At 37.3% G+C, this 18,529-nt stretch overlaps 3 protein-coding genes across 3 annotated transcripts; all 3 read left to right on the top strand.

The window, feature by feature from the left end:
- The first annotated feature begins 453 nt into the window (after positions 1 to 453).
- Positions 454 to 5,935, top strand: LOC145205045 (organic cation transporter protein-like). The gene is made up of 13 exons (XM_080077688.1): positions 454 to 737; positions 977 to 1,086; positions 1,157 to 1,327; positions 1,400 to 1,503; positions 2,071 to 2,225; positions 2,461 to 2,650; positions 2,874 to 2,997; positions 3,063 to 3,151; positions 3,599 to 3,819; positions 4,343 to 4,451; positions 4,551 to 4,650; positions 5,070 to 5,242; positions 5,739 to 5,935. The coding sequence occupies exons 1-13, from the start codon at positions 602 to 604 to the stop codon at positions 5,791 to 5,793; spliced, it is 1,737 nt and encodes a 578-aa protein (XP_079933814.1). The 5' UTR covers positions 454 to 601; the 3' UTR covers positions 5,794 to 5,935.
- A 3,095-nt stretch (positions 5,936 to 9,030) lies between these two features.
- Positions 9,031 to 14,299, top strand: LOC145205036 (organic cation transporter protein-like). Its single transcript, XM_080077675.1, has 13 exons — positions 9,031 to 9,197; positions 9,429 to 9,538; positions 9,615 to 9,785; positions 9,860 to 9,963; positions 10,339 to 10,493; positions 10,576 to 10,765; positions 10,955 to 11,078; positions 11,144 to 11,232; positions 11,422 to 11,642; positions 11,916 to 12,024; positions 12,159 to 12,258; positions 12,772 to 12,944; positions 13,706 to 14,299. The coding sequence occupies exons 1-13, from the start codon at positions 9,062 to 9,064 to the stop codon at positions 13,764 to 13,766; spliced, it is 1,743 nt and encodes a 580-aa protein (XP_079933801.1). The 5' UTR covers positions 9,031 to 9,061; the 3' UTR covers positions 13,767 to 14,299.
- A 2,224-nt stretch (positions 14,300 to 16,523) lies between these two features.
- Positions 16,524 to 18,061, top strand: LOC145215327 (uncharacterized). Its single transcript, XM_080084021.1, has 3 exons — positions 16,524 to 16,721; positions 17,038 to 17,186; positions 17,840 to 18,061. Exons 1-3 carry the CDS (start codon positions 16,576 to 16,578, stop codon positions 17,935 to 17,937), a joined length of 393 nt encoding a protein of 130 aa, XP_079940147.1. The 5' UTR covers positions 16,524 to 16,575; the 3' UTR covers positions 17,938 to 18,061.
- The last annotated feature ends 468 nt before the right edge of the window (positions 18,062 to 18,529 follow it).

Genomic DNA, 18,529 nt, shown 5'->3' on the forward strand with positions numbered 1-18,529 from the left:
CGACGCGTTGTTATAAAAGAAAAACTTAGCTTCAGACGTATTTGCCAACATTATAATTAAGCCAGCGTCAGCGTTTTTGTACAGGGAGGGTCAGCAAACATGTTCAATCTGGCTAATTAAGCTTTTCAATAACCACGGCATTATAACAGAACGACATTCATTAAAAGCGACATGCACTCTATCTTTGTGCAAGTTGTTCTGCGAAAATTGCTCGCAATTTTCGAGTTACTCAGAAGTACCGCGAAAAAGGGAGATAAATGGCGCGTACACCGTCATGGACTGTTTAGAATTTGTTCATATGTTGACAGCAACATAGTTGGTTTTTGGTGAAAGCCTTAGTGAAGAAATTTGCGTCAATTTAATTCATGCTGACAAGTCGTCTATCAATTTGTTGCAGAGAAACTACAAACTGCAAGGAATATTTGTTGATAAGCAGTCAGTTACTAAATCAGGAATCACTTGTTTTTAGGAATTTTTGCGTCTGGAAAAACTTTTAAAAATTCACGACTGGTATTACAAGATTTTCGGTGTAATATCATAGGTTGTTCAACTTGGTAAATTTGTGGAATCTAGTTAGAACTGTTAACTTTATCAACAATATATGATGGAGCTGTCCGCATACGAAAGATTACTTACGGACATTTCGGGTAACGGCAGATACGAAAAACTGCTGGTGACAATCGCCTTGCTTCAGGCGATAAGTGCAAGTTTCCTGCACACCGGTTCAGTCTTTATACGTAAGCACAAATATTGTTTTGTGATTACATCTATCTTCAAATTGCTGCTGTTTTCAATTACTAAACTGAACTCCAGTTACTTTTGCGTACACTCACATGTAACATAACTCGACCTAGAGTTAAGCCCAATTAGAGATTCAAATTTTGCAAAAATGGAAAACAAGCAACCAATTTCTTCGTGTATATTTACAAAATGATATTCAAGGTTTAGCCGATATCGTTTATCCTTGCTTTTGCAGTTGGTTTACCTGATTCGCGTTGTTACATTCCAACAGTCAATAACTTCTCGTCTTTGGCAAATAACAGCTTCGTCCAAAATATATTTATTCCATGGGATGATAGTACAAAGGTATATGTTGTATCTGAAATAAGTTGCCACTGGTACAACAAGTAAGAAAAAAATGTTTGAACTTGTACAGGGTTATAGCCGTTGCCTTCAATACAACTACAATCTAAGTGTATGTAGTGGAAATTACACAGCCGAATGTATCAAGCATACCACACTTAATGCAACGCAACGTCCAATAACAAATTGTGCTGATGGTTATTATTACGACCGATCTGCGTTTCACGAGTCAGCCACAACAGAGGTACCAGTGCGTTGAAAGTCTTCGTGCACCATTTTGACCCGTTTTGACGAAACTTATCTGTTTTTTTTATAGTGGGATCTTGTTTGTGAAAATTTATATCTAATGACACTAAGTTCATCTTCATACTACCTTGGTCTCGTTTTCGGCGCAGCTGTTGGTGGAATGGCTGGAGACAGGTGACGATTTAGGTTTACTGGTAACTCAAGAAAAATAACTAATTTTCATGAAAATGCCCAGCACTCAAGCCCACTTTAATTCCCTTCACCAGGACTGGCCAACCTTTTTACATACGGTTTCATATGCGCAATGAATTTCTTATATTCCCCAATATCTACTTCTTGTACAAATTATACACATACACACACCACCTACGTGTATTAAACAGTTACGAGACGATTGCAGTACGAAATTCCATCTTTCTTGGTTCGAATAATCAAGCCTATTTTTTGTTTACGAAATAAGAAAATTATAACAATAATGGGTATGCTACGTTAGTGATGTAGGTTAGCCACCTGCTCAAACACGAACAATTTAGCGTACAAAATAGTGAAATTCTGTGATGCCGAAACTTTTTCTTTAGCACCAGCAGTCGACAAATTGTAAATTATAAAACAAAATCTATCGGTATACTTTTTGGACTAAAATAACAAAACAAACTAAATTGATGATTTCTTATTCCAATACTCGAAGTCAAATGGATTTTGCTGCAACAATTTCCTTACATTTTAATTAATTTTGTTCAGGTTTGGTCGTGTTTTGGTGATTTGGGTGGCAACAGTTTTAACTTTTGCCAGCAGTCTTGCGAGCGCATTTACTGGCAACATTTACGTTTTGATTGTCATGAGATTCCTTGTCGCTTTCTGTTTCATGCCGATTTCGGTGAATGGATTTGTTTACGGTACGTGACCTATGGACTCTATTGTTTTCCTAACCTATCAATTTCTGAATCATGTGCCCAAAGGCATTTCTCAGTGTGCTGTGAAGTATTTGTTATGACAAAGGTGTTTCGTGTTTGACCACGACAAAACATATTTCCACTTAGTGTTGATCAAACGGAAATAATAAAAAACTATTCTGCCATATGTTCAGAGTATTTTTACTTTATCATGTAAGCTTTTTGTGTCTTTTTTCAGCTTGTGAAGTATCACGGCTGACATTTCGTCCAATTCTCGGCTCTTTGGGAAATGCCTTCTTCGGCCTGGGCTGCATCATATTAGCTGGATTGGCTTATCATTGGAGAAACTGGCGGGATTTACAAATCGCGATTTCTGTGGCCAACCTCATAATTATGTTCGCTATGTTACTTTTGCCAAAATCACCAGGGTAACTATGCCAACAGTGTTATATATAATTTTGAAAACAAGTGTTAAACGAATAAGGGGTGACTGCGTTTTGTGTAAATAATGAACATCTAACTTGGATGTTAAATCGGTAGCTCTCAAATTTTTTTTGAGCAGTTCTTAAGGCATTTTCTACTTTTTTCGCGAAATAATTCCCATTTTAGTTTACAAACATTGATATACAGATCGTTTTTCTTTTTATCTAGGTGGTTGCTGTCACGCAACAAAAAGAAAGAAGCGGCTCGCGTTTGTCACCTAATGGCGAAAAGAAATAAAGGAACATTTTGCAATAAAACATTTCAAGAAGCAAGCATAACAACTGATGAATCGGTAATTGTTTGTTTTTTCGTTGATCAATTAGGTTTAAATTATATTTGTTTTGCCACTAAATCTAGGAATCAACTGTTGGTATTGGCGAGCTTATGAGACGACCCTATCTTCGATTCATGTTGTGCAGCAATGCGGCCGTTTGGTGTATCACGAGGTAAACTGTTTTTTTTTTGCAATTTCCGCTTTTTAATTCCTTCCTTTTTACTGGAAAAGTACCGGATAGGTTTTATGTAAATGTTTGGACATCAACTGGTATAAATAGCACATTAATTGCGTTTCATACTTGCATTTGTAAGTTCAGTTACGAGTTGTTAAAAATATAATAATAATAATAATAATAAAAACAATAATAAACACGGTAAAATCAAACAAATGAACTGTTTAACTGAAATCAAATGCTTTTATTTTTTTCAAAGGAGTAAACTTCTATTTGCTACAGTTTTTTAAACATTTTACAAATGGAAAACCGTAGTGTAAGTCGAGGTGGTTTTTCTAAATGTAACCAATGTTTATACAATCAGCACAACATTTGCAACCTATACCCAATTGTCTTATATCAATTTTTCACTATTCAAATACTAAATTAGTCGTTCTTTCGCAGCTTGGCATATTTTGGTGTTCTGCTGAACAGCGGATCTCTAGCGGGAAACGTGTACACCAACTATGCGTTAGGTGGCGTTTTCGAGGTGTGCTTTACTCTGTTGAGTATACCAATGATCACCAAGCTAGGGAGAAAGAACTCAACCGTTGGTACTATGGCGGTGACCAGCGCTTCGTGCTTCTTATCGACTGTTGCCATTAGCTTGGGCAACGCAAACACAAGTAACATAAACACTCTTTTACTTTTTTTAGATGGCTTATAGGCTACCCTGCCATACAAAACGTTAATGATGGTAAAATACGAAAGCTTTTTTGTTGTTGTTGCGAAATGCGTAAACCAGTGGTTTGCCATTTTTTAAACTGTGAAAACAAACAACAAGTATTTGGGTACATTAGCATAAGTTTCGTTGACAAAAATACACGCTTTACTAGCTCGGGTACCGGGTACCGGGTACCGGGTACCGGTTACCTTAATAGCATGTATAGTGTCAGATGAAAAACAATTCAGGGACTGGAAAAGTCCTGGGCAATGTTTCAGACAACAGTTTGTATTAATAGCACATATAATGCTTTTCAAACTTGCATGTGTAAGTTTATACGAGATGTTTCAGGAAAAAACAAAAAAATAAACACTGTAAAATCAACGAAAAATAAAATCTTAAATGAAAAACATTTGTTTTCTCAATAAAATAGCATTTAAAAAGGAACTTGTCTCAACAAACAATAATCCGTTTGTGTCGGACAGGTGCAGCAACAGCGGTCGTTGTTTTTGCAATGATCGGTCGGGCAAGCACAAGTGCCACATTCGCAGTGATTTACCAACACACGGGAGAGCTTTTCCCTACACCGGGAAGGTATGCGCTTTATGAGGTTTACAAACTTGCATTCCATTAAGCAAAACAGCTAACATCTCGTAAAAATGAAACATAGTGATTGTTCATGTTTCTCCTCAGATCGACAGCTTTTGGACTTTCTACACTTGCCGCGCGTATTGGCAGCATTCTGGCACCATTTACCATCCAACTCCAATATTCCTGGCCCTGGTTACCACCGGTAAAACCTTATTATTTTTGCATGGACCTGTACACAAACGGGATATTAACTTACATCCAGTGGTGGGATTCAGCCGGTTCGCACCGGTTCTATAGAACCGTCTCACGAAATTTTATGAGATCAGCTAACCGGTTAGCATTACTGGTTAATGTCAATGGACTTTTTGTAACAGAACCGCGGCTGAAAAATATAACTTTTGTGATAGAACCGGCTGACAAAAAATTTGAATCCGACCACTGCTTACAAACATATGTTTCTTTATTCGCCACCTAGACTTTTTGGTCGAATTCATACATCATTGCTTTCCGGTGTTTAAAACAGTTTCCGATTGGGGTCCTAAAAAGATTGTGTGAAAATTCCTCAGTGTTTCCAAGGCATATTTGCTGATCAATAAGTTAACAAATAAGTTACGTTTCCAGTTGGTGTTTGGAACGTTTGCGGCTTTCGGCAGTCTACTTGCTTCTCTGTTTCCCGAAACCAAGGGCCAAGCTGCTCTAACCACTTTTGATGAAGCCGATGTATTCATGAAGAAGCACTTTCGCTCACCTATTGTCACAAAACTCTTTTGCCTTCCCCGAGATGTTCAACCGAGGTGCTTTTGCATGTTTATCGCCCATCTAAAGTATTTTTCACACACTCCATAGTCTGTCGATAAGCTATTGATTTCAACGATTACATCTTTGCTAAAAATTATCATACTACATCAGGCGCATTGAAGGCGTGATTTTAAATCATGTCAGCCTTTCTTTTATGCTGCAGGGCATCAAAGTTAGAAAAACAATCTATCCTTCTGTGGGATTCGAACCCAAAAGAGTAGCCCATCCGAATGTGATGCCTTACCTATAGAGCTGGTCTATATAAATGCAGAAGGGCTGATCTTAGTAACGGGTATTTCCAAATCAGATGATTTAGCCCATATTATACTTTTTTACAAAATGGAAGGGCTCGAGAGCACCTTAGCGATTCACACCAACTTAAGAGTAAAAATTGGAGGCTACAACTGTTGGCTGTACATGAATTTTTACAACTTGCATATAACAAATGTAGTAGGTTCAGATTTTCGATCATTTTCTTTTGTCTTTTTGTAGGTTCGCGGACACCAACTATGAACTGGCAAACCTGCAGGTCAAACCAAATTTTTAAACGCCGTTGGACATATCTTAAGGGCTGAAAATCCAACTACCATCACTTACATCTTGATTTGTAGGGAATTCGCTTAAGTTGTTAGTCAAACAAGGCTTTTCTTTTCCTACATCAAAAATAAAATACATAATTATTCCCGTAACTAGTCACGCGAAAAATACTCAAACGATATTTTCTCCGGGATAAACATATTTTCATGTATAGGCTACTATCAGTGAGCAGTTATGACAAAATGTTGCGTGGCTAGCACATAGTGTTAATAATGGAGTCAGACAGCAAATACAGACCCTTAGGGTGATATATCCAATTTGGAACGACTTTCCTTTTTGACCAAGCAAGATATTTTTCACACAGTTCGTTGAGTTTCGTTTTTCCTCTTGTATATACCAGTCTACAAGTACGTTGCTACAACTGTCCAAAGTCGACAAACATTTAAAGCTTGGATGTTTTCAAACATAGGTAAACGACCAATTACGTGTGCATTTAGTTGTTTGTTTAAGCAATGGCAAGAATATTTTGCCCTACAGATCACACTAACGAAAATAACTTACAGTTAATGCGTTACCCAACCAAGGCCTATGGTAGCCTCGATAAGAGCCCAAGGTGTTTGCAAGACGTTGCTTCTTTGAACTTTCACGGTCAAGGTTTTTAACTTTCACGGAAAAAGGTCGTCGCGGTGAGGCCAATTGCTTCGCTTATATTTACATTTTTTACTGAAGTTTCAATAGCGTGACCACAAATTTGAGCAAAGATTCATGCTTTTGGTGTTTAGATAAGACGTTAGAGTTTTATATCGGCTGTAGCCTTTTACGTTTATATACAATATAAAATCGAATACTAGTTGAAGATCAGTCCAACCGATTTGATGCATTAAGTAGTTTTTCACCCTATTCTTCAGCCTTTCGTCGCATATGTGGACACTGCAAAGGTTGACTAAGATAAGATGTTTGTCTAGTTATGACTAGTTTTTAGAGGCTTTAGGGCAGGTTGCCTGCGCATGTTTTATGAAGTCCATCTGTATTCGTAAGAGTCTCGCTTATGGATACACATTGTGCCTAGCAAAACTACGTTGAGTAATGCAGAAGTAAAACAAGAAAGGAAGAACAGAAATTGTCCGTGTGTGACCAGTTCCGAAATTTTAAAGCGGTTTCGCAAATAGGATAACTGGATTTTAATCAATATTGTTTCGCAAAATCAGTATTGTTTTTTTAGTTCACGACCTATCATGAAAATAATTAGGTCGTTCTAAAGAAATCAAGAAAGATATACGGATATTGATTTAGCTTGCCAACATATAAAACAACTTTTTAGGATTGCTAGATTGGAATGTTTAAATGCGCCATGGTATAATGTAGCCAAAGTTTTTTTTTGCTTTTTGCTTTTAGCTCTCTCTGCTTGTTCTTCATGATTTTGTTGTCTTTCAGACAATATTTACTAGAATAAATTTAAATTAACAATGAAGAATGGTGGAACTATCGGCCTACCAATGGTTACTATCGGACATTACGGGCAATGGCAAATACGAGAAATTCTTGGTGTAATAAATAGTTTATTTATCTAAAGGATAAAACTTTCACCTAGGTTAATTTAAACCTAGCCTCTTATACAATGGAACTTTCTGTATACGAAAGAATACTTATTGATATTTCGGGTATAAACTGACCTGAGTGAAACTGGCCAACAATCGCTCTAAAACTAAAAAAAAGATTGACACAATATTCTACGTCTTTTACAAACTTTACAAACAAAAATATTTTTCAGTTATTAATACGCGTACTTTAAAATTAATATTAATCGATATGAACGTCATAAGGCCAGAGGTACTTCACAAAATGTCTTGCAGATTTTTCTCCTAAACACAAGCTTTAACATAAGCCCAAACACAATCTTCCAGCAAATCGGAGTCATGTCGAAATATTAATAACAATATGCCATATTCACTAAAACAATAGTCGATGTGCGCTGGCCTTGAAATTTAACGCAGCCCTTTGAAATTTACATATTTCTTCTCTACACCAGCGGTCGGCAACCCCTGGCACGCACGCCAAGGTTGGCACGCTAGGTGTTTTTTCATGGCACGCCAACCAATTTGCGTGTTTATATTGAAGTAACAATTTAACCAGTTGCACTGCTTGTTTATAGTTTTCATCATGCCATTGATCTTAAAATTCAGCCTTACTTACACAAAACACACTGTGCCTTCTCTTTGTTATTGATATCTGCTGGCAAGAACCGCTATTATTTAGAAAAACGTTGGCACAACGAGGTCATTAACACATGGAAACAACAAGTAAATTGGCACGCGTCGCCTGGAAGGTTGCCGGCTGCTGCTCTACACCCATGCCTTTAAAATGATCCATCATTCGAGCTTCTAGCAACAAGTCTACTGTATCAAACTCGCGTTTGATATTTTATAAATAATGTCCGAAATCAACCCAAAGAGTATTCGATGTCCACTGGCCCAAATCTAATATACGACGCGGAGTTATAAAAGAACTACTTAGCTGCAGACTTAGCGCCCAGCGTCAGCGTTTTTGTACAAGAAGTACCAGCAAACATGTTTAATCTAGTTATTTAAACTTTGTAAAAACCACGGCATTGACAGAACGACATTCATTAAAAGCGACATGTACTCTATTATTTTGCGAGTTGTTCGACGGTTAGTCAGAACTACCGCGAAAAAGGGAAGATAATACGGAAATGGCGCATGCACGATTATTGGCTGTTTGGAATTTTTGCATATGTTTGCAGTAATATAGCTGGTGTTTGGTGAGAAACTATAAACTGCAAGAAATGTTTGTTGGAAAGTAGTCAGTCACTATATCAGGAACCACTTGTTTTTAGTTTTTTTTGCATCTGGAAAAACTTTTCACTACTAGTATTACAAGACTTTCGATGTAATATCATAAGTTGTTCTACTTGGTTATTTTATGGAATCTAGTTAAACAGTTAGCTATATTATAAATAAATGATAATGGAACAGTCCGCATACGAAGGGTTACTTGCAGACATTTCGGGTAAAGGCAGATACGAAAAACTACTGGTGACAATCGCTCTGCCTCGTGGTTGTCAAAAAATCAAGAAGAGTGATACGGATGTAGATTTAGCCAATATAGAAAACAGCTGCTAGATTGGAATGTTTAAATGCGATGTGGCATAATGTAGAAAAATTTATATACTTTTGGGTTTTAGCTCTCTTGGCTTGTTTTTCATGTCTTTGTTGTCTCTCAGACAATTTTTACCAGAAAATATAAATTAGCAACAAAGAATGGTGGAACTATCGGCCTACGAAAGGTTACTATCGGACATTTTGGGCAATGGCCGATACGAGAAACTCTTGGTCATGATCCCTTTGATTCAGTCGATCAGTGCTAGTTTTCTTCACACCTGTTCAGTGTTTATACGTGAGTACATATATGATTACCTACCTTTGAAAACAAAGTTTATTGTCATTAAATATCACATGAAAAGTCAACGATTTCATTTTGGAAAAAAAAACATTTTTTACTTCTTGTATCGGCGATATCAATAAGAACGTAATAAAGCTTTAAGTAAATGCAAACATAACCAAAGGCATTAGTTATGTGAGATTATTATCCAATAACAACTTTAAGACTGTTTGCCTTTTATTGCAGTTGGTTTACCTGATTCGCGTTGTTACATTCCAACAATCGACAATATCTCGTCTTTCGCAAATAACAGCTTCGTCCGAGGTGTATTTATACCATGGGATGATAGAACAAAGGTACAATTTGTTAGGCTCCATAAAATATTGAGGTCATTAAAAACAAGTAAGAAGAAAATTGCTTACACGTTTACAGGATTACAGTCGCTGCCTTCAATACAACTACAATCTGAGTGCATGTGATGGAAATTACACAGCTGGCTGCATTAAACATGTTACACTCAATGCAACGCAACCTCCAATAACAAATTGTGCTGATGGTTATTATTACGACCGATCTGCAGTACACGAGTCGGCCACAACAGAGGTGACAATGTGTTAAAGTTAATACATTACACGGTATTATTTTTTGCTATAAAATCAATTTTTACTTTTTTTTAGTGGGATCTTGTTTGTGACAACTTATATCTCATGACGCTCAGCTCATCTTCTTATTACTTGGGTCTTGTCCTTGGATCAGCCGTCGGTGGTATGGCTGGAGACAGGTAGAGAACCATATATGCGGGCCTAAATATTTATGCTATAACTCACTGAGGTGCAAACGCTGAAATTACAATACAGCACCGCTCTTTGCTTCTCTACTTGCAAAAGCTGGGCTTAGCGTCAAATATACTTCTTGCCATAAATATCTCTCTGTCGTTGGTTTTACTTTGGTCCAATGATCGAATTGAGATAGTTATTGAAATAGGTTAGGCAGCTACTCGACTTATCACTGTATAAACTCGACTGTATACTCATGCTAATCCCTAAAAATGACTCCATATTTCTAAACTCACAACTAACCTAAAATTAAGTTCTCACACACCCAAATATATTTTTTGGCTGAATATTGCTTTGCTAACCAGATTGAATTTGTTTAGGTTTGGCCGTGTGTTGGTGAGCCTGGTGGCGGCTGTATTGACTCTTGCTAGCAGCCTGGGACTCGCGTTTTCCGACAACGTTTACGTATTGATTGTCATGAGATTCCTTGTCGCTTTCTGCTTCATGCCAATTTCCGTCAATTCGTTCGTTTACGGTTTGTACTCTCACGGCCTTCGGACATAACCTACATTGACAAGCATATCACGTTCCGGTATTTAAACTTGTAACTTTTTCAGCTAGTGAAGTATCACGAATGAAGACCCGCGCTCTTATCGGCGCTGTGGGAAACACAGCTTTCGGCTTTGGCTGCATCATATTAGCTGGACTTGCTTATCGCTGGAAAAACTGGCGAGATTTACAAATTGTGATTTCAGTGGCGAACCTTATTATTTCGTCAAGCTACTTACTTCTACCAAAATCACCAGGGTAAATGTTTAGTAATACATAAAACTCCAGGGGTCTCAAGTCATCAAGGGTCTTTCTTAAGGTTGTCATCTAAACTACAACTATTAACAAATGGTGTCTCGATCCGAAAATGAATTTGCCAACAATGGATGTAACCAGTGGTGGGATTCAGCTGCATTTAGAACTGTATTAAGACTTCTTCTAATTTAGATGGCTGTTGTCACGCAACAAAAAGAAAGAAGCTGCTCGCATCTGCCACCTTATGGCGAAACGAAACCAAGGATCATTTTGCGAAGAGACGTTTAAAGAAGCAAGCAGAACATCTGATGAATCGGTAACCGAAAATTTTGAGATTGAAATCAATGAAGTCCAACTGCATTTTTTTGCTTTGAAACTTAGAAATCAACAGTTGGCATTCGGGAGCTTATAAAACGTCCCTATCTTCGCTTTATGCTGTGCAGCAATGCGGCAGTTTGGTTCATCACAAGGTAAAGTTGTTTTTACAAAGCATATTCCCACGATTCCGGTTTATCGCAAAACCAATTTGCCAAGGTTAAATTAATCTAATAGGCTGATTGGAATTGTTGTGATGACAGTGGACACTAACGTTTTGCAAATGTGACAGCTTGAACAGTCTGCCTCATTATAACATACTGAATCAGCATAGTTCATTGCAGCCTTGTGTACTATGGTGTTCTGCTGAACAGTGGATCTTTAGCTGGAAGTGTGCACACTAATTACTTATTGGGTGGGATTGTGGAAGTATGCGCTTCTTTGCTGAGTATTCCAATGATTACCAAACTTGGAAGAAGGGTCACCACCGCTGGGACATTGGCTGTATCCAGTGTCTCGTGTTTCGCGTCGACTGTAGCTATTGAAATGGGTAGAAACAATTCAGGTATTTAACAGATTACAAGTATTTGAAAAGTACAAAAAGGTAAATACAACAACACCACGGTCATATGTGAGTATAGCAAATAGGTGTTTTTTTCAACCGTTTTATTGATGTTGTTAGCATTAAGACCGAATGCACCCTGTTTCGTCCAAATCCACTTTTTGTGAATTAACAAAAAAGCAAAAACCTTTTTTGTACAATTTTTTTATACTATCTAAACCGTACAGTAGCATGAAAGTAACTAAGAACAGGTAGTAATCTGTTTAAATTGTATAGGTGCGGCAACAGCGGGGGTTGTCTTTGCAATGATCGGTCGGACGAGCATAAGTGCAACATTCACGGCGATCTGCCAACACACGCTGGAACTTTTTCCCACACCAGGAAGGTATTCTCATCTAGTTTATAAACACAAGTAACCTACATATGACAGAAAATGATTCGTAACGAAATACGGAATAGCATTTACCATACAGAGTGTGTAAAAGTAATTGTGTATTTTGTGATTGTTTACATTTACAGAGCAACTGCTTTGGGGATATCATCTTTTTCAGCACGTGTTGGCAGCATACTGGCACCATTTACAATTCAACTGCAATATTCCTGGCCCTGGTTAACACCGGTAAGCCACCTCTTTTTTCAATTTTCATTTCCTTCAGTTAAGTACAATGAAGTTCAAACTCACTATTGGTTAACATTTATGAAACCCTTCGGGACACAAAAACACGATTTGTGCTGTGTATAAACGACTTCAGAAGGTTGTTTGATATCTTGCAACCATTTCCACACTACAATTGACTACATTTGTTGATGCTCCAATTTCTTCAAACATTAAATTTTAAATCTGTTTGATAACAAGATCTCGATCGACACAATACCTTAGGCCAAACAGAATTGGTCGGTATGCGGTATTTGTAATACTCGAGCATATACATCTTCTAAGATGTGTCTTCAACGGTTTTCGCTGCATCAATTGTAGTCAAGCTAGCAAATGTTGCTTCTTTGCTTTACAAACTCGGAACTCAGAGGTAGAGGGGTAAACACAGGCCTATTCTGGGGACAAAATTACTCTCGGTCCCTTAACTATTCAATAATTTGGATAATTTACACAACGAAACCAAAATTCTATATCCAGGTGGTGTTTGGGACGTTTGCGGCTTTCGGCAGTCTACTTGCTTCTTTGTTTCCCGAAACCAAGGATCAAACTGCTCTAGCCACTTTCGATGAAGCCGATGTGTTCATGAGAAATCACTTTCGCTCACCTATTGTCACAAAACTCTTTTGCCTTCCCCGAGATGTTAAACCGAGGTGGGAATGATGTTTTATTTTAGTTGACGTAGTAATTCTTTTCTTATTATTGAAATCTCCTTTCAAGTAAAACGACCGCGACGATTCAGGGTCATTAAAATCAGATGAAGAAAATTCAGTGTGAAAAACCACTAAATCTGTCGCTATGTTTTATTTGTTTTATCAAAACAAATGCATTTCGCTATAAAAAGCATCATCAGTGTCTAAAAACAAAATAAAAAGCGGGATAAGATTGAACATTTATTGTGGCGCCGGTTAAAATTAGCCATATGGCTAATTTTAACCGGCGCCACAATAAATGTTCAAGCGATGGTCCTTCCGGCAGTTCGTTAACTGCAATCGTGTTTGTTTTTTCGTTTTGCGCCCTTATCTTTTCCTCGCCTTTTTTCGTGTGTTTTATCAACGCCATACCTGCCGGTCTGCATTTGCAGTCCTGTAAGACAGAGGAAAGGCTTTTTGCGGTTGGTCTGGTGGTGTGTGTTTTTTGCATTTTTTGCTCTTATCCCGCTTTTTATTTTGTTTTTAGACACTGATGATGCTTTTTATAGCGAAATGCATTTGTTTTGATAAAACAAATAAAACATAGCGACAGATTTAGTGGTTTTTCACACTGAATTTTCTTATTTTAGTTGATTGACGATATGCTCGCTTGTAATTGACTTCGTGTCGGTTTAACCCCTGTGATTTCTCGATAAAGTGCCAGCTCTTTTGCATAAGTTGGGAGCCGCAAGAGGAATTTAATTTCAATTTTTGTCTTGAAGGTTTTTGGATTCTAAATGTGAGACGGTAGACCTTGAGGAGAAACCAAATTTGGAAACGTGATAGAACATGTCTGAATAGGAGGATATTTTACCAACCAAACATGAACACCTATATCCAGTGCATGGTGGGATTTCGCAACGGTTCTGTAGAACCGTCTCACGGAATTTTATGAGATCAGCGAACCAGTTAGCATTACTGGTTACTGTCAATGTACTATTTGTAACAGAACCGGCTGAAAAATATGACTTCTGTGATAGAACCGGCTGACAAAAAATGTGAATCCCACCACTGCCTATATCTCACAGTTAATACGCAAGCTTTTCAATTAGTATGGGTAAAATTAGTCATCATTCACAGAACTTCATATTGTGTATTTCATTTGAAACCCAGAAGTTGTTTTAAGAATATCATGTCATTTCGCACGAGGAACTACAAACATCTTTTTTCGATTAACTTTCTGTGTCACTCAAATTCATAAAAGACATACACCTGTTTCAAAGTGAACAACCGCCAACTAAAGTAGCAAACATAAACTTATACGGCCAGACAGACATGTATTAAAATATATGTTTATGTACCTGTACACTGGCAACTTGTTTAAGTAACGCTTTTGCTAGATATCTGCATTTTCAAACAAAGCTGAAAAATCAATGGAGAGTTAAAATGATGTAGGATGTTTACGTTACAAGCTAAGATTAGGTACAAGATCGGCTGATAGACATTTAAAATTTGGGCTCGAAGGACACCGGGGCGACCGTCACTGAAACAATAACCAGTGATCCGATCAGGAACAGATGAAGATGCAGTTTAGATGAAGTTCAGTGTAATAAATTGTTTATTTATGTAAAGGATAAAAATTTCCTCTCGATTAATATAAACCTAGCCTATTATACAATGAACCTTTCTGTATAGGAAAGATTACTTTTTGGCATATCGGGTAACGGCAGATACAAAAAAACGACTTGAGTGAAACTGGCCAACAATCGCTATTGCTCTAAAACAGCGGTTCCCAAACTGGGGTCCGCGGTCCTTTAGGGGTCCGTGAGGCAATTTTGGGGGGACCGCGAAGCGGTTGAAGTAATTCTATAATCTTATTTGGCGTCAGTTTGTGCCACTAAATAAGTTTAAATCAAAGTAGAATTGAGAATTAACTGTCTTCATTGCTTAACAATAGCCTTTATTGAATGACAACTATCAAACATGTAATTGTTCGCGCACAATTGTAGTGCATTTGTCTTGTCTGTGATGTCACAAGCTGTGTTTGGATGACTTTTATGCGCAATTTTGCACAACTAGCTAAAATCCTGAAATCAACTTTCGTTTTTATGAAATACATATTTAGGCTCAAGGACCGCGAGCCCTCAAAATAATGGCAAAGGGACCGTTTTGAAAAAAATATGAAAAAGTTTGGGAACCGCTGCTCTAAAACTAAAAAAGATGCGATACTGAAATTTCGACTCAATATTTTACGCTTTTAAAGCTTTTCAGAGCACAAACTTTTGAAAAAAAATGTTTCAGTTATTAAAACGCGTAGCCTATTTTGAAATTAATATTCATCGATATGAACTTCATAACGTCAGGGTTTTTCTTCCAAACACAAGCTTTAAAATAAGCGAGTTTTTAGCAACAAGTCGGCTGTACTTAACTTGCTTTTGATATTTCATAAATAATGTCCGACGGTTAAAGCAAAACAGACGCATATCGTCAGATTTAATTCGAATTTCTGGATCAACACGTTTCTGCCCATGCTATTCGAACAGTTCACGTGTTATCGCACACTGACGCAGCGTTATTGTTGTTCGCACGGCATTCACCGAGAAATATATACCCGTTGTCCACCGAAGGGCACTCGTTTTCCACAAAGGAAAGGTCAAATTCGACGCTTTTTATTTAATACTATTACCGTGAGTTTTAATATTTTCTTGGTTTTAAATCACTTCAAAATGCTTCGCCCTCTGTTCTGTAAGCGTTTCTCAGTAAAAGTGCCTTAAGTTTATTCACCCTTAGTCTAAGCATATGACGGTTAACATTTTTCAGTTTTGCAAACCATGCAATTAACAAAACAATAAAATGTAAAAAAAACGAGCAATTCGGCTAGTTTCGTTGAAAGATGAAATCCATTTTCAGTATACCTGAACACCTTTTTGACGAATATCGTAGTTTTTGTTTACCACTTAACTGTGCCCTACATCTGAACCCATGGAAATCATATACATTTTAATAAATTGTACCAGAATGTCTCAAACATTGATTAAATTACTTCTAGGTTGATGTGCTCTAAAACGTAACGCAAAATTATAGGTAAGTGCCAGATCAGTAGTCGATGTACAACCTTGAACATTTTATCTTTTTTAATTCTAACGGGTAAACGAGAGAAAAATGATTGAAAAATTGTGAATGCACTGTTTTTTGGCTATGCAAGATTCTAAAAATCAAAAGAAATCTTCTGCTAACTTGAAAAATCGTGAAAGACATATCCGGTTATGGACGGATTGACGTCACACAATATGTCATTCGAAATATCGGGATATGCTCGAGGCGTCGCGACTTCACATCTTTACAGTAAATTGCGTACAATTGTAGCGCTGTGGAATGATTTCTCACGAAATGCGTCGATTTATTTTGGGTCTAAGGGTGGTTTAGATTAGATTCAGTGAACGTTTCGTTTCGTTTCAAGCTTAGGCAGTATTTGCTAGAAAATTTAGAATGTTGCATACAATTTGTAAGTGGTATGTACTGTAGATAGTCATTACTGCAATTTATAGATTGGTTTAGTTGGAATGGACAGATTTTTTTACATCGGTTACTATATGTCACGTTCAAATTTTGATTTTTAGGTTAATTGAATCAGTATTTTTTTAAATTTACGATGTTTCTTGACAAAAGAACACCAGCTTTGTTTATACTTCTTTTGTCCCTTATTGGGGGAACTGCCTTGGCTGAAATAAGCGCGGAATATCGAAATTGTTCTGCAGCGTTTTACCCCAAAACTGCATGTGTTAATGACGGAACAAGGTGAAAAATATAAAGATATGTTTGGCTTGGTTTGGTTTCATTTAACAGTGAAATAGAATGACTTTTTTAACGTGACATTGTTAGTGTTTTGCCACAGCATGTGTTGCTAATAGACTATAAATACAAAAAAATGCCACATTAATTGTTATAACTTACATGTTGTTGCTACAAAATACAAAGACATAAATATAAAAAAAAGGAAAAAAAATCTATGATTTTAAGCAAAAGAATGAAGTACAAAATATAAAATTTTGCAATAAATTGTCCGTACACTACGACTGGCACATTAAAGTTCATGGACCTCATTATGACGCAGATCAAATTACATCCAATTCGAGAAATGTGATCCGACCAATACAAGAGTTCGTTCGGCGTGGTTTGGCGTCACACCTGTCTTTTACAAGCATCCCTTTGGTGAAAATAACAATGAATATCCGATCACTTGGCAAGAAATTGTCATACCAAGTGCGTATGCTTGTGTTTTATAACGTACCGTAAACTAACAACTATGGCAGTGGTGGCCAAATTACGGCCCGCGGGCCGCATCCGGCCCCCAGTCCTGTTTCATCCGGCCCGCCAAACACCTTGGCTGTTTTTTTTTACTCCAGACTTTAAAAGGCTTGTTCAAAATTGTGGACAGTTGCATTTATCTCATTGATATATTCCTTTTATTAAATACAAGTGTAAACAAGATGGTGTTATTTATTGTTATTCTACTACAATAATATATATTTTAATAAAGATGGCAACCAGATACGACAAATTTTACGTAAATCTCATTTAATCCGGCCCTCCAGTGGCAAGACAGTTGCAAACTTGGCCCTCTGGTAAAAAAGTTTGGCCACCCCTGAACTATGGTGTGTGAAATCGTTGGTCATTAGGGTTCCGCTGAATAGTAATATATAGAACCAGCAGAAAATTGCTCTATTCCCCACAAAACACCGCAATTATTCAAATTTTTTAAAGTGTGTTTGCTGTTGTAATTTTATTTGACCTTTAGGCCTGCGTGTTAAGTGCTCGAAGAAAGGGCTCTTTGAACTGCTTATTAAGTGCCAGGCTATTAAAGTTCACAAATGCCTTCCTTGTCATACAATTAAGCTTACATTTTTAATTTGCAGAGGGAATAGACAAGGGCGGAATGCTTACAGTGTTGTACAGCAAGAACAACCGTCTGACTATAAGGGCAATGCAAATGCGAGTTCCCAAATGCGTTTGACACGGAAACAAGACGATTTGGTGCACGACTGTTCAATGCCCGGCGTTTTTATTCATTTTGTACCTTTAAGTTGTTTTTGTAAAGGTTTGATAAAATCACAGTCCAAAATAAAAGCTTGATTTTAAACCGTTTTGAACAATTCGCTTTTTCTTTAAGTAAGTTGTTTTCAAATAGTGGGTCAAGAACACATTTCCTGTTGGTGAAAGAGCTTGTTAACTTGTATTAGTTTATGTGACAAAAATAAGTCATAACAGTTTGTGATCATACAGTTGTAAATATTTTCTAAACCCGGCAACATTCTATTAGCCACAAACCGGATTTGCTTAATTATTTGGGTCACTGTTAAAAAGTTAGAGGTCCACAGGTTTAAGCGAAATGCGGTCACTGCCAGTAATGGGATTCAGCCGGTTCGCACCGGTTCTATAGAACCGTCTCACCAAATTTTATGAGATCAGCGAACCGGTTAGCATTAATGGTTACTGTCAATGGACTTTTTGTAACAAAACCGCGGCTGAAAAATATGACTTTTGTGATAGAGCCGGCTGACAAAAAATTTGAATCCCACCACTGGACACTGCATTCACGCATTTTC

This window comes from Phallusia mammillata, chromosome 1 (assembly GCF_965637545.1).
Source record: "Phallusia mammillata chromosome 1, kaPhaMamm4.hap1.1, whole genome shotgun sequence".
NCBI lineage: Eukaryota > Metazoa > Chordata > Ascidiacea > Phlebobranchia > Ascidiidae > Phallusia > Phallusia mammillata.